We start from the raw sequence: 14,479 nt of genomic DNA, 5'->3' as shown, positions 1-14,479 counted from the left end.
GGCTCGGTACGCTTTTCTTAACCATACAACCATACACCATACCTCGAGTATTATTAGGGCCCGGTTCCCTCTTCGTTACCATACAACCATACCTTTCCTTCTTTTATTAACTTTATCAAATTCATACATATAAGCATACATATCATACATACATTACACATAGCATTACAACCTGGCAGCACATCCAATATCCGAAGATCGTTCACGTACCAACAAGCAATCATTCCTACATCTCACATCATCACATAGGGCATACACTTATCACTTAGGATAAGTGTATTAACAAACATGTCGAGTATGCACACAGCCCCGAAAACATAACAAGGAATGGTGCTAGAAACTCACCTGAATGCGGTTACGTTCACCGTTTATGGTTATCCCTTTCTTGAGCTGCGCACGACTAACTGAATAACAATTACACGTATCAATTTAACTATCATTACCCATATCGTGTTTCTAGTTTAATTATTGCCATCAACGAACGGGGTCCGAGGGCAGCGCCCCTGGCAGCGGGGTTCTAGGGGCGGCAGCCCCTAGCGGGTTCCAAGGGGCAGAGCCCCTGGATGGGGTTAACACATTTTCCATTAACATTTTAAGTTATTTTCTAAGTTGGGCTTATTTTGTTAAGCCTAAGATAAAGGGCTAGTCCATCTTTAAATTAGATATGGACTTGGAACCATGTGGACTTAGTCAAGTCAGGCCCATTGTCTATCATGGCACCTGGGCCCAACTGGCCACGCCCAAAGTCAACAGGGATCCATGTTGACCGAGAAACTGTTCTGGCTGAGAACTCTTGTCTGACTGAATTCCATACTTAACCAAGAACACGTGTTTTCGGCTGAGAACCCTGGCCGAGAACACATAGTTACCGAGAACCCGAGTCACCGAGAACCCTCGTTGACCAAGAGCTCCCGTTGACCGAGAACCCATTTTGACCGGGTTCTCCTTTTGACCGAGAACCCATGTTTGATTCCTTCAGCCCTTGTTTTCTAACCTTAACCCATTCTAGGCTCATCTATCGGTTAACCGGTCAGTGACTACACTTTTAACCATCTATAATCCATTTTCCGTAACCGTCTTTCGTTCGTTATTAACCCATAGCCATGACCCAACCCGTTTCTAGCATAAATCTTGAACCCTTAAGCATAAAAACGTTCATTAAGCTAAATCTAGGGTTCCGTTCATGGACCGTATCTAACCATGAGTCCATTATGTCCATTTTAATCATCAAGTTGTCAACTTTATGTTTTATCTAGATCCGATCTACTCTATGTTCAAGTTTCATGGTTATTCGTTCATAAAAACGTAACCTTTAAGGTCAAGAACATACCTTTATGATGTTCCTAGGTTACGGCTAGCTTGACACGTGATCTTGGACTTGTTAGCTCACTTGTATGATCGGAGATCCTATGTTATGATGCTTGGTTTTGGGGTTTCGGATGGTGGCCGGCGGCTAGGGAGATATACTTGGCTTAACTGTGTGTTTTAAGGTGTGTAGAGAATAATATGGATAGATGGATGGAAATAGAAAGATTTAGGGTTTAAGGGGGTATTTATACTCCCTTAAGCCCATGGACCTAAGGCCCATCTTTCCTTTTTACTCCATGATTAATTCCATTTAATTAGCCTACTTATCTTTTCCTTTTTGCCATTTTACTATTTATTTATTAACTTCAAGTAAACTTTTTCCGTTATAACGAGTCGATATACAATATTATTATTATTCGAAATATTGGGATGTTACAATACATGTAACTAGCCTAAGTAGTATTTTTAATTAATTATTGTAGCACAAGTGTTCTTTCCCATATATTAAAAATACAATATAATACAACCCAAAACCGTTCAACCTCCCCCCCCCCCCCCCCTTCCAATCTCCAAGTATTACAATTTCTACAAGAACAAACTTTCTTAAGTTAGCCATTCCAAATCTTGTTATATATATGAGACTATCATCCCCTCTTTTTTTTTGCTACCACTATTATTCTTGTTTGAAATTCAAAGAAAAATTTATCTTCTCCTCTCTCCCTCTCTCATCTCCATCTTCTTCATTTTTCTTATTGTTACTATTTTGTTAAAAAATAAGGTAATCAAATTGTTGTGTAACACTAGTTATACTATCTTTAAGGTTTCTTTTATTCGTGTTCATCTTCTTCATTTACATGGTTTCAAAGCCATCATTTCATGTCAAGAATCCCACATGATATATACACTATGGTGTGTGTTGTGGAGGAGAAAAAGAAAAAATGGTTGGAAGATGATCTTCAATGGTCACACTTTAACAAAGTTCTTACATTCCTTGTAACTTTATGTTTTAATTTGATATTATTTGATACAATAACCATAAGGGTTTGATGATGCATATTATTTATATGATGTATTCATCACCCCATCATTGACTTATAGTTTATTTCCATCAATAACTATTTCAAAATGTAAAGGACATTACTAATTGTAATGATTCAGAATTGACATAATTCTTGGCCAACAGAGGTTAAGCCATAACTTTGTCATAACAAACTGAAATGATGCAAGACCAAAGCCTATGACTAAATTCATTGGGATGTGGTTTTAATAACGTTATATTTTCATTTTAATTCATTTTTAAAACTCCATAGTGGTCAAATTAAAATTAGTGCGCGGATCTGTACCCTATTAGAAGAATGGTTGTTTTAGCCAATCTCGGGTCCGAATCTGACCAAACTTTCTAAATGAAAGTTGTTCCCAAAACATTGATTTAGTTGATTGGAGGTTTTATAATTTTTGGGAATTTTTGCATAGTTTTTAATAATTTATCTATGTTGTGATAGCAAGCTATCCGAATTATGTTTTTATCTTTCTTTTCCTTTTTCAAGTACAAGTTATCATATCATCATACCATTATAATCCTTAGATAATTATTCATCAAACACAAACTAAAACTAGCCATATTACTTTTATTTAGGGCTTACACGTTAGGACATTCACACGGTTAACCAAGATGTTAATCTTTCAACCCACCAAATTCAATGTGCGTTTACATGCCCCTTTTTTCATCATTCATATATTTTGGGGGTAGCATGTATAACTTATGCAGATGATGTGATGTGAAACACACATTTTTCCTTGCTAGTTTCTATGTCGTTTTGCGCTTAAACGTTAACCAATATTATTTCTTTTTGCGTGAATTTACATGTGTGTATATGTGATAGGTCCCATGTTGAAGAGAGCGAAAAAACAAGTTTAAGGAAGACGAAATCAACTCAAACGGGATTCGGATGAAGCCGGTATGCGCGTTTGAAGATAAGTGAGTTAGAAAACGAAAAACCAGCCAAGTTACCAGGCCACGCCGTGCGGCCACATAGGCCTTGTTTGAATCGCCTAGGTTTGATGTTTAACGGTTTGAATTAACTAGTTTAGGGTGCTTAACAAGTGGTTGGTTGTTTTTCTATTGTAAATTCATATTTTGTGATATTATTCCGTGTATACCTGTTTCCATAGACGTATCTCAGGTTTCATGTGCCTCGTGTCGTTGATTATTGCATGAATTAGTTTCGTGTAGGCGTTAATTGCATGTTTCGGTTAATACTTTGTGTGTTGATTGATTGTGGTAGGCATGCCATTAAGGTTTGTGTTTCTTGGATAATTAAAGTCAGTAGGTTCACCACCTTTGAGTTGGACCAAAACCTTAGGTGTCGACTTATCTTGTTGGTTTAGTTGATTTGGTCGGTCGTTGCGAGACCACGTGCGGTTTTCCAGCTTTTAACTAGGTTAGTTTGTAAGTTGAGTTATTTTTCTTTAATATTAAATTACCCCTCTTCTCATAGGTTTGTAATTAGCTCAAGCCTTAGTGAGAACTTAACTTAGACATGGACCAGGTGATGAGTTATTAGGGTACGTAGATAAATAACCACGAATTAAAAGCTATCTAGACGTTGTTAGGGTTTTCTGGTAAAACTGACCATAGGGACCTAGTTGCCTTGACTTCACCTATGTTAGCTCATCTTTATAACCCTGGTTTCAACCACATGTTAGCACTCGTTTCATCTTACGACCATTAAGTCATCTTACCTAGGTGATTCATTTTCTTATTGTCGTTAGTTCCGTTAAGTTTCACCGTTAGTTAAGTTTAGTTAGTTTAAATAATTAAGATAAATAAATATATTATTTAGGAAGGACTTAGATTAGGGTTAATTATCTGAGCCGTTCTCACGTGTCTTTGTGTTCGACATCCGGACTTCCATTAAACTTTGCTGCTACGCGACCGATACACTTGTCATTTCTGTGAAGCTTACTTAGGATTGTTTGGTTTTATAAATTTAAGATGTAGTGTTGAATTGCGAGAATTGGTTATTAATATTTTTATATAGCTTTTCGCACATCAGTAGAGTTAAAGTTTTATTATCACAACTATTCAAAACACAATTTAATTTATGTTTATGTGCGATAATTTCATGCTCTATGTGTTTAAATGTTTATTTTATTGTTTGGTGGATTGGTATCTCATTCTCATCTAGTATAATCATACATTTACCCAAGTACGTTGATTTTGCATCAATAGGAGCAGGTCCACATATATATAACTTATGTATTCTAACCAACATTTGTGTTGACAAACTCTAATTTTAAACATGCTACAGGTACAAGTAGTTGATATTATTCAAGATTGAAGATATTAGTTTTACCTTAAGATATGTATTCAAAATACAAAAGTATGATGTATTTGTTTCGTTTATTCAACTTGTGTACTTGTTAATATAAGTGAAATTAAATAAATATGGTCTCTTTAATTAGTGTCTTTTGAGCTACTGTTCAATCAATAACGTTACGCCCCGGCATGTTCTGCCACCTTTGGTCGGGGTGTGACAAGAAATACTCCAAGGTGTCTTGAGTTGTTTTATCGGTCATCTTTAAGTACTCGTCATTGACGTCGGTCGTGTTTCCGTAGGAGAGCACGTGTATAGCCGAAGTAACCTTTTGGATTTCCGTGAATCATAGCGTCCCTCGATCGTCCGGTTTTTACTTAAATTAATCAAACTCGCGTTCCTAATCTTCGGCAATGCGCAAAAATAAACGTTTAAACATCTGAAATCGATGCCTAAAAGATTTCGGGTTCTTGTATCTCAACGACTCATCGAAGTAATCTGCCATCAAACGAGCGTTCGCGAACAAACGGTCTCGTTCAATATTTGTTCTTTTCGTAACCGAGCGTGGAGGAGAATGTAGAGAACTCATACAATTTGTCGCGAGTAAAACCGCACTCATAATCGCTTTTTCCTCCGCGTCGTCATCGGCTTGTTGATCGGGGCCAAAAATATTATTGTATATAGTAGTGGGAGAATCCATACATTTGATTTTGTAGTGAGTTGGTTATGTGTAGAGTTTGAAAAGTATGAGTTTTGATTGGAGAGTGGATGAATTATATAGGAAAAAATTGTTTTTTTAAAAAAAAAAGAGTCGTTGGTTTTCAACGGTCATAAGGAGAATGTTTCAAAACTCGAGTCATACCCACGTTGTCTACAAAACGCCGGTTCCCATCTCCCACCCGAAAACGCCGGGGGGAGGGGGGTGCCTACTGCTTTTTGACCCAAAATTTTACGAAAAACAAGCGACTACGAATGGTCTAATTAAGTTACCTGGAAAAGTTATAAGAATGTCAAATAAAAGGAACCCCAAACACCCTTATATCTCATAAAATCTTCTTTTCATATATTCTCGTTATAACTCGCCTCTTTAAACATTTTCAATAAAATAAAATAAAGAAATGTCATAAAATAGTAACTAAGTTTTAAAAGTGTTTCAATTAGACAATCTATGCATATTTCCTCCAAATCGGGTCACTAAATCTTCAAATTAAGTCTTATCGATTTTTTTATGCGTCAAATAAGAAATGGAGGCTAAGATGTGGGAGTCGGAATTTGCAATATATGTAGTTAAATTTAAAAAAAAAACCTTAATTATATTAAAATTTAAAAATAAAACTCACGTCACCACTCAACGTAAACATAAAAAAACAGATAAAAAGATTTCTTATGTGAAAAAATAAAAAAAGAAAAAGGCTAAAAAATATATTAAAATTCTTAATTTAATAAAATATGAAAGTTGAGTGACTTAATTGAAACACTTTTTAAAGTTAATGATCTAATTAGAATACTTTAAACCTTGTTCTATATAGGGATGAGCGAAATGTCAATAAAAATACGTACAATTTTTCGGTTTGGTACGAGTATTTCGGTACAATACCCGTTTTTGTTCCACTTTGCTTTTTTTATTTCTAAATATTTGACGATCTTGAAACTGGTACCAGTACGAGTAACAAAGAACCTGAATTAGTTTGGGTATCGGTACTTTCACAGGTACGTGACGGATATCAAATTAGTGAATGTACCATATTGGTCGTCGATTTAATGATAAGATAGTATTAAAGAACCCTAATTCAGTTGCCGACTTTAAGTGATTTGTTTGTTGGTTGGAGTCTTGGATTTTATATTATTTAATTTTGAAGAAACATTTGGTACTTGTTCAATATTAACATGGTTGAAAAATTTACTATATATATTAAATATGAAGAATCTTAATTAAACCTTTATATACTCCAAACAGGTACAAAATACCAAATGTACCCGTACCTGTATCCGAGTGTACATGTACCAAAATTCAACAAAAATGAGTACCAATACCCGTATCGAATAAGCTAAACCAGTACCGGTACGATACACGACAAATGTTCATCCCTAATTATATATATAACAATTATCAAAAACAAGTTCTCTCACAAACTTACTATTTACTTGATTTTGTGCTTAAGTCACTTGCACCACGTGCTACTTTATTTCTACTAAGATAAGTTTTAAAAATGCCCATTCAATGTCTTGCAAAATCTAATGACACCCCTCAAAGTTTTGTTACATCACAAATAATTAATTTTATTTCATTTTTTTAATTTATACAACCAAACAAAAGGCACATGAATGATTATGTATGCTAAGAAATCTAACTTCATGTGCCAATCGTGTTAATGAATTAAGTGGGTGTTTGGGATTCCTTATTTTCATCAACTTATAACTTATAAACTTTTTGAAATGTTAGTAAGGTGCATAAGAAGTTTAGCAAACGATAAAGCCTTATGAGTTTTAACTTATGGACAAGGCAAAATAAAGAGGTTTTGAAAAGTTAAGAATATATAACTTATTAACTTAATGAGTTTGATTTACTTATTACACCCCTTTAACCCTCAAAACTCATTATACTCCTATAAAAGAGTGTCATTTTAGTCATTTTAGTTTCCCCTAACATATAAGTTGATCCAAACATTTTTTTAAAAATTTCTTTTGATAAAATCATAAGTTTATAAGTTGGTTTATTGGAATTTAATAATCCAAACTTTGGCCTATTGGCCGATATTAATCCCAACTTAAGAAATTCCCTAGAATAATCCCAACTTTCACTCTATTGGCCTCCACTGAGCCTTTTGTTAACAGGAACTAACTTAATTAGTTTTAAGACAAAATATGTCATTTCTACAAATTGAGGGGGACAAACGAAAAATATGAATTAACTTACAAACTCAATGACACGGGCGCCACCACCACCGCGGTTGCCGCCACCGACACCGCGACCCTCAACACCACCACCACCACCACAACCACCGTCGTCAACACCGTCACCACCACCACCGCAGCCTCCGCCACCGGTGGTGGGGGTGTAGGCAGTGGCGGAGGTTGCGGTGGTAGTGGCGGTGTCGACGGCGGCGGTCATGATGGTGGCGGTGTCGAGGATCGCGATGTTGGTGGCGGCAACCGCGGTAGTGGTGGCGGCAACTCAATTTGTAGAAATGACATATTTTGTCCTAAAACAAACTGAGTTAGTTCATGTTAACAAAAGGCTCAGTGAAGGCCAATAGAGTAAAAGTTGGAATTATTCTAGGGAATTTTTTAAGTTGAGATTAATATCGGCCAATAGGCCAAAGTTTGGATTATTAAAATCCAATAAACCTTATAAGTTCATTTAGCAAAAAGTCTTTTTTTCACTTAAATAAGCAAATCCCAAACACACCCTAGAATGATATGAGTTGCTTAGTTATTCATAAACTTTATTGACAAATCATCTATATTTAAATAATTTTATCAAATATTTATTATCTATAGTATTTATATTACATTATAATACATATAGACAACCTTTCACCTCTCATTTTCTCTCTCATGAGACGCTTGTATATTTATTGTTGGACTGAATGCTACCTTCAATTCCATTCATTGCTTACATTATAATACATATAGACAACCTTTCACCTCTCACTTTTCTCTCATGAGACGCTTGTATATTTAATGTTCGGCTGAATGCTACCTTCAATTCCATTAATTGCTTTGTCATTACAACATTCGTCGCTTGAGTCATTGAATCTTTCATTTGAATGCAACAGATGAATACTTTACCCTTTCCATTTACCCGCTATTGAATCCCTGATCTGTTTCAATTGAAGCCTACTTTAAGACCTCATCTTAAATTCCCAAATCACGTCTACGGATTCTAGGGTTTGCCTCCATTAGTTCAGTTTCTTATATAAAATGTTTTCCTTCGACGTATAAACGCATCGACCGAATTTCTATTGTATCCCGCCGCAACGCACGGGCTCTCCCACTAGTATCAAATAATAGTCATAGTAAAATTAAATTAAAGTTAATTGGTTTGCGTAAAAGTTTTATTATGTTATATATAGAGTTTAGATTGATGTAAAATACATGTCCATTTTTTTTAACATATTGCCATTTTATTTTTGGACGTTTTCTTCTGATTGCTATACGAGTTACGGTACCATAACGAGCTAAAACATCAATTTGGTATGGTTTAACGTCACCGCCGCAGCACGCGGGGTCCGACTAGTTCTATACATTTGCCCCGATATAATAACATAAAATATTGCATCACTGTTACATCATAAGTTTCAAACAAACTCTAAAATACTGTTTACTATCAAATAAAGCATTCTCCTATTGTTCAAAAAGAATCATGATAATAAGCCGCTCTCTGTACCAAATTCAAACCCCTCTTGATGACGTGTTATTAAAAGTATTCAGTAGTGCCACATCAGAATGCCGACATCACAGTCGATTTTGCTGCTTCACGCTTCATCTCTGCAGCTTTCCCGCTGCCCCGAAAATACAGGTACACTTGCTGTACATCCACATTAAACATCATGTATACAACAAATAAATATAATATAAATATTAACCAAAAAAAGTAAAATGAATCAGAATATTTAAAAAAGTAAGAACCTGAATGACCCAAATGCTTATCACTGATTCTAGAGCAAAAAATGCAAATCCAATAAAGTAGAAGATCTACAAGGTCAAATACCCCTCGGTAAATACAAAACAAGAGTCATTGTGATTAACGTATAACATGCAAACATGGCATTTTTTACAAACTTACCCCAACAATAGCATTGGAAGTTATCACATCAAGCGCCGGTAAAACTCCACTGTACATGTATAAACAAATATTTGATGGGAAAAAAAATTACAACACATATGAAACATTATTCTTTCTATAAACTAATCGTTCATATACGAGTAGAACTTACGTGAGAGATTTTCCTTTAAAAATAATCGGGGGAGCGACGGCAGCAAATACACAAAAGGTGATATGAAACTGAAAATACAAAATAACAATAATTCAATATGATACGCAAGTAATGTTATTAAAAAATTTGTTGCCGTTCGAAAAAAAATTTAAAAATAATATTTGTTATTAAAATGCAGCTTACCATGTAAGCCAAGAAAAACCATCCAAACTTCAGGGCGCTATCGGTTCTGTAAATAACAAAATAAAATATATATATATATTTATATATATATATATAGGGTAAGGTTAACGTACAAATAAAATTAACGTGCTAAACGTGAGAATCAAGTAGAGTAATAATATATACAAGTAGAGTAATTATGTAATTACATCATAGAGTAATTCTCATAGAGTAATTACATAATTACTCTAGTTGTATATATAATTACTCTACTTGATTCTCATGTTTAGCACGTTAATTTTATTTGTATTTGATCCAAACCCTATATATATATATATATAGGGGTGGGATCTAGAGAGAACTCATCTTAAAGAGAGAACTAGAGAACTAGTAAAGAATTATTTTTAACTATTTTTAAAAAAAATATTGTTCCTAAAAAAAATAAATAACCGTCGATGTAATGCGTATGTGCATTAATGTGTATTGTATATATAAAATAGTGTTTTATTGCATATAATACAACACAAATACATTATCTAAATACACACTATTGAATATATGCAAATATGACACTAATAATTGTATGCAAAACACATTATCGCATATATGTAATACAACACTAATGCACATATGCACTATAACGATTTTTATAAATTTTTGTATATAATATAACACTATTGCAAATATACAATACAAACATCTATATATATGCTATTCAACACTATTACAAATATCAAAATGCACACTATTGCACATATGCATTATAAAAAAAAGTCGGTGTATTGCATATATTATGCATTACTCGTTAATTTTTTTTATTTTTATATTTTTTTGTGGTGAAGAATAACAACATATAAAAATTTGAAAAATATTTTTTTTAATTAAATTAAAAATACTTCATTATTAGTTCTCTAGTTCTCTCCATAAAATGAAGTTCTCTCATGATCCTCTCCATATATATATATATATATATATATATATGTATGTATTGTAAGACATCAATTCATGGTTAAGATTAGCATAAATCCATGGTTCAGGTTAGCATAAGTACTAGTCGGACACAAAAATAAGCCTATTTGTGCTACATTATGACATTATTACGAGATAACTTGCAATTTGACTAATAGTCAACGCTTTAAAAGCCCTCGCTTCTTGCGCCTAGGCCCATTTTTTAGGCGAGGCTCAATAAATGCGCTTCTAGTTCCCAGGCGAGCGCTTCAACATTGTCTATGCCAAGAACATGTGAAGATAAAAGCCGAGCAAAAACGCAAGGAGTGCTATTAAAACTTAGATCTAGGAGAGGTCAAAGGCATTGTATTGATACATTTTGTTATTTAAGTTATGGAATTACATTTGAATCTTGACTATTTTAGAACTTTTGGTACTAATTAGATGATATTAAATGCTATATAATAGCGTCTGTTTATATTATTTAAAGAGTAGTATAATTTTTCATATACGCAATTTATTTTAATTTTTTTATTCAAGTGCACTTTTTTTTCTTCAGGCCCTCATTTTTTTGCGCCTTGCGGCAAGGCCTATGTGCCTAGCGCATTTGATAACTATGCTATGTAGTCAAGCATTGGATTGACAATAAAAAAAAATATTTGACAAAACAAATCCATGGTTCAGGTTAGCATAAGTACTTGTCGGCCACTAAAATAAACCTATTTGTGCTATGCTTTTTAACCTTACTAAGCGATATTCTGAAATTTGACCAACAGTCACCACTTTGACTGAACTATGTCTATAGTCAAACCTTGCATTGACTTTGAAACATATGATGGTTTTTATCACGCTAAAGTTCATACCTCATAGCACAATATAAAGGGTGATACCACATAACATAAGCCCCAGGGACTCCTGATATTAAATAAATAACAGCAAGAAACCAAATTGTCGGACCTGCAAAATATTTTAATACATAGTAACAATGGCACTTTATAAATAGATTATAGATGTGAAATTACTAAACTGACCTTCGCCTTTTATCCAGGCAGTGGTCACGGCCACAAGATTCCATAAAAGGCACACTACAATACCTGCAAGGTATTAAATTGAAAAACTTTATACAAATTTTATATCATAAAATGTTTTTCATAAATATATGACAAAGGAAGACAAATTTATATACCGAGAAAGCTTGTGAATGCAACATATTGTATTTTTTGAAGATGAATCGGGATTTCATTTGGAATGTCATCATCATCATCATCATCATCATCGTACTCAGTATATCCCACCAATAGCAAAGCTATAGTAGGGTCTGAGGAGGGTAAGATGTAGACAGCCTTACCTCTACCCCATAAGGATAGAGAGGCTGCTTCCAGTGAGACCCCCGGCTCGATAGTAGTTTTGCATCAAGCCTTGGACATAAGGCACATAGCACTCAATCATCGGGACACCGGCTGATCGGTGCATGTACCCTTGTCTTTCGGCTATCAACGCCACTACATGATGCCTGATTAACCGTCCGTCACTTTTAACGTTATTTTCACGAGATTAGTAAAATAACGTCAAAATTAGTGCAATTTCACTTTTGCCCACCCGAGGGTTCACACATATATACATCATATGTGCGCACCGCAAGCAGGGCTATTCAATCCCAGCTGTATAATAGGAAAAAATGGCGGCCAATTTTTTTCTTCTAGAACAATCCCAGCTGCAAAATGAACCATTTTAATTGAGTTAGTTGTGTATGCTAGAAAAAATATAAAACCCAAAATATTTTCTTTGAAAATAAACGCGTTACATCGTGCAATAGCATCTTCTTTCCTCTTTAGATCCTGCATGAATATAAAGGATAATGCAATTAATTGTTATACACTAAGCAGAAACTAGAGACCAAAATAAAATGAATCTCTTTTTTTTTTTGAAAATATCAGTTTATGTAATTAAATTAATTTCATTTTTATGCTTTTGGCTATAAAAAATGATAAAAACCTGTTCCCGCCTTTTGAGTTCTGCCTCTTTGGCTTTGAGTTCTTTCTCTTTCGTTTTGAAATCCTGCATCAATGAAAAAAAAATAACAATTAACATACAATAAGATAGACAAACCGTATGTTGTAAGTAGGCTTAACACAAATGAGGCATGTTCGTTTTCATTATTTTAACTTTAACCAAAAAACGATCAAACACGTACAATTAAATGAATGTAATTTAAGTGTTCTCGTTTGTTCGTTAAGAAAATGAGTGTGTTCGTGTTCATGTAGGTTCATTTGTTAATAGTATACAAGAACACTTTATGAACACAAACAAACAAACACAACTGAACATAGATGAACAAACATTACCAACAGAACAAAAAATTAATATACATATATAAAAGAACGTACATAAACGAACTTAAAAGGCGTAAACTAATGAACAAAAGTTCATGAGCCTAAACGAACGAGACATGTGTTCATATTCGTTCGTTTAAGCAGATTAAAAAGCAGACATATAAGCAATGAATAGAAATTGTGATCTTACGTCAAGTGGAATATCAATGGTTGCGTAGCCAGCAGGTTCGGGAGGAAGTGGTGATAGTATTGAGGTTGCAGGAGGAACGCTTCCATGAGCCTGATATAATTCCATTATTGTTATTGTTATTTTTGAACATGTATATATAAAAGAAAAAGAAAGTTTGAGAAAGGTTAAATCAATGTCGATCTCGCCCAACAACTTTTTCATGTCTAACAGGTAAAATATGTAACAAAAAACAAATGAAGAATCTTACTGGCATGTAAAATGCACCTCCACCATAATTTGATTGACCGAATCCGTTCCCTTGATTCTGGTAAAATATGTAAAAAAGAAAAATATGAAGTTGTGTGAGAAATAAACAAACAATATTATATGTTTGCTGATAAAGATTGTATCATTTAGAGTGTTGAAAATAAAGATTCACGTGGAAGATGGTTCCAAGTATGATTGAAACTTGAAAAGGTTGAGATTATGCTACAAGGTAGGATTGTAGGAAAATACTTTCAAAGGAACAATTAGCAGATGGATCGAAACAGAGAATAATAATAATCCCTAACGAGTAAATGGGGCAGATCTCAAATTCATACAGTTAAAATTGTAAAGTAAATGGAGAGCATTATTATTATTACCGCAAAGGGATTGATTTCTTCTTCCTCGAATGGATTTGGATCGTGTGTACGAGTAGCCGCAGCCATAAGAAGAAGAGGAGGCGGAGGTTACACTTTAATTGAATATCGATCTCTTTCGATTGCCTCAGTGGTGGAAACAGTAACAATATAATAAATAATAACAACAGCAACAGCAACAGCAACAGCAAAAGCAAAAGCAAAAGCAAAAGCAAAAGGAAGGCTTTGGCGGATGGCAGGCAAGCTCAGCTCCGCTCCAGCTGGGATAGATAGATAGATAATAATGGTTACTTACCTCCTGTGCACTTGCAGCAGACGACTAGTAGGCTTAAACAAAACCCCACTGTATTTTGTTATAATAATAATGGTTCGGTTTTGTATATTGTTAAGAACCCAAAACCAAATCGAACTGAAATAACCAAAAAATCAAAATAATCATGATATCCTATCCCTAACCATTTAAACAAAATCTATCGATAACTATTTGTTTTGTTTAGTTTTAACATATGGTTAATAACAAACATGTTTGGTTTCTACATATGGTTAATAACTAATAATACTAGTACTTCTAGTTTTGATTATCTATTTTGATTTTAAATATATCTTTTATTAGCTTTAAAAATATTTGAGGTCCAAGGTTCATTATCCTATTAATCATTAG

At 34.1% G+C, this 14,479-nt stretch overlaps 1 protein-coding gene across 1 annotated transcript; it reads right to left on the bottom strand.

Annotated features, from left to right (window-relative positions):
* Positions 1-8,870: 8,870 nt before the first annotated feature.
* On the bottom strand, positions 8,871-13,902 carry LOC143595479 (secretory carrier-associated membrane protein 1-like). The gene is made up of 14 exons (XM_077074474.1): positions 13,822-13,902; positions 13,446-13,502; positions 13,199-13,288; positions 12,671-12,733; positions 12,480-12,513; positions 12,336-12,389; positions 11,862-11,930; positions 11,707-11,769; positions 11,539-11,632; positions 9,749-9,794; positions 9,566-9,633; positions 9,415-9,463; positions 9,258-9,323; positions 8,871-9,156 (listed from the first exon to the last, which is right to left on the bottom strand). Exons 1-14 carry the CDS (start codon positions 13,885-13,887, stop codon positions 9,070-9,072), a joined length of 906 nt encoding a protein of 301 aa, XP_076930589.1. The 5' UTR covers positions 13,888-13,902; the 3' UTR covers positions 8,871-9,069.
* Positions 13,903-14,479: the final 577 nt, after the last annotated feature.

The sequence above is a fragment of the Bidens hawaiensis genome, unplaced genomic scaffold (genome assembly GCF_021521415.1).
Source record: "Bidens hawaiensis isolate Kalapana, Puna unplaced genomic scaffold, B.hawaiensis_p1.1 tig00045242_1, whole genome shotgun sequence".
Classification (NCBI taxonomy): domain Eukaryota; kingdom Viridiplantae; phylum Streptophyta; class Magnoliopsida; order Asterales; family Asteraceae; genus Bidens; species Bidens hawaiensis.
Note: the sequence above shows the minus strand (reverse complement) of the source record. Positions and strands in the feature narration are given on the sequence as shown.

Excerpts from the sequence above, each read along its gene's own strand:
- LOC143595479 (XM_077074474.1), bottom strand. The coding sequence starts at position 13,887 with ATGGCTGCGGCTACTCGTACACACGATCCAAATCCATTCGAGGAAGAA. Across the intron at positions 12,734-13,198 it reads CCATTGATATTCCACTTGAC|GATTTCAAAACGAAAGAGAA; the intron begins GTAAGATCACAA and ends TCATTGATGCAG. Across the intron at positions 11,633-11,706 it reads TGCCTGGATAAAAGGCGAAG|GTCCGACAATTTGGTTTCTT; the intron begins GTCAGTTTAGTA and ends AATATTTTGCAG.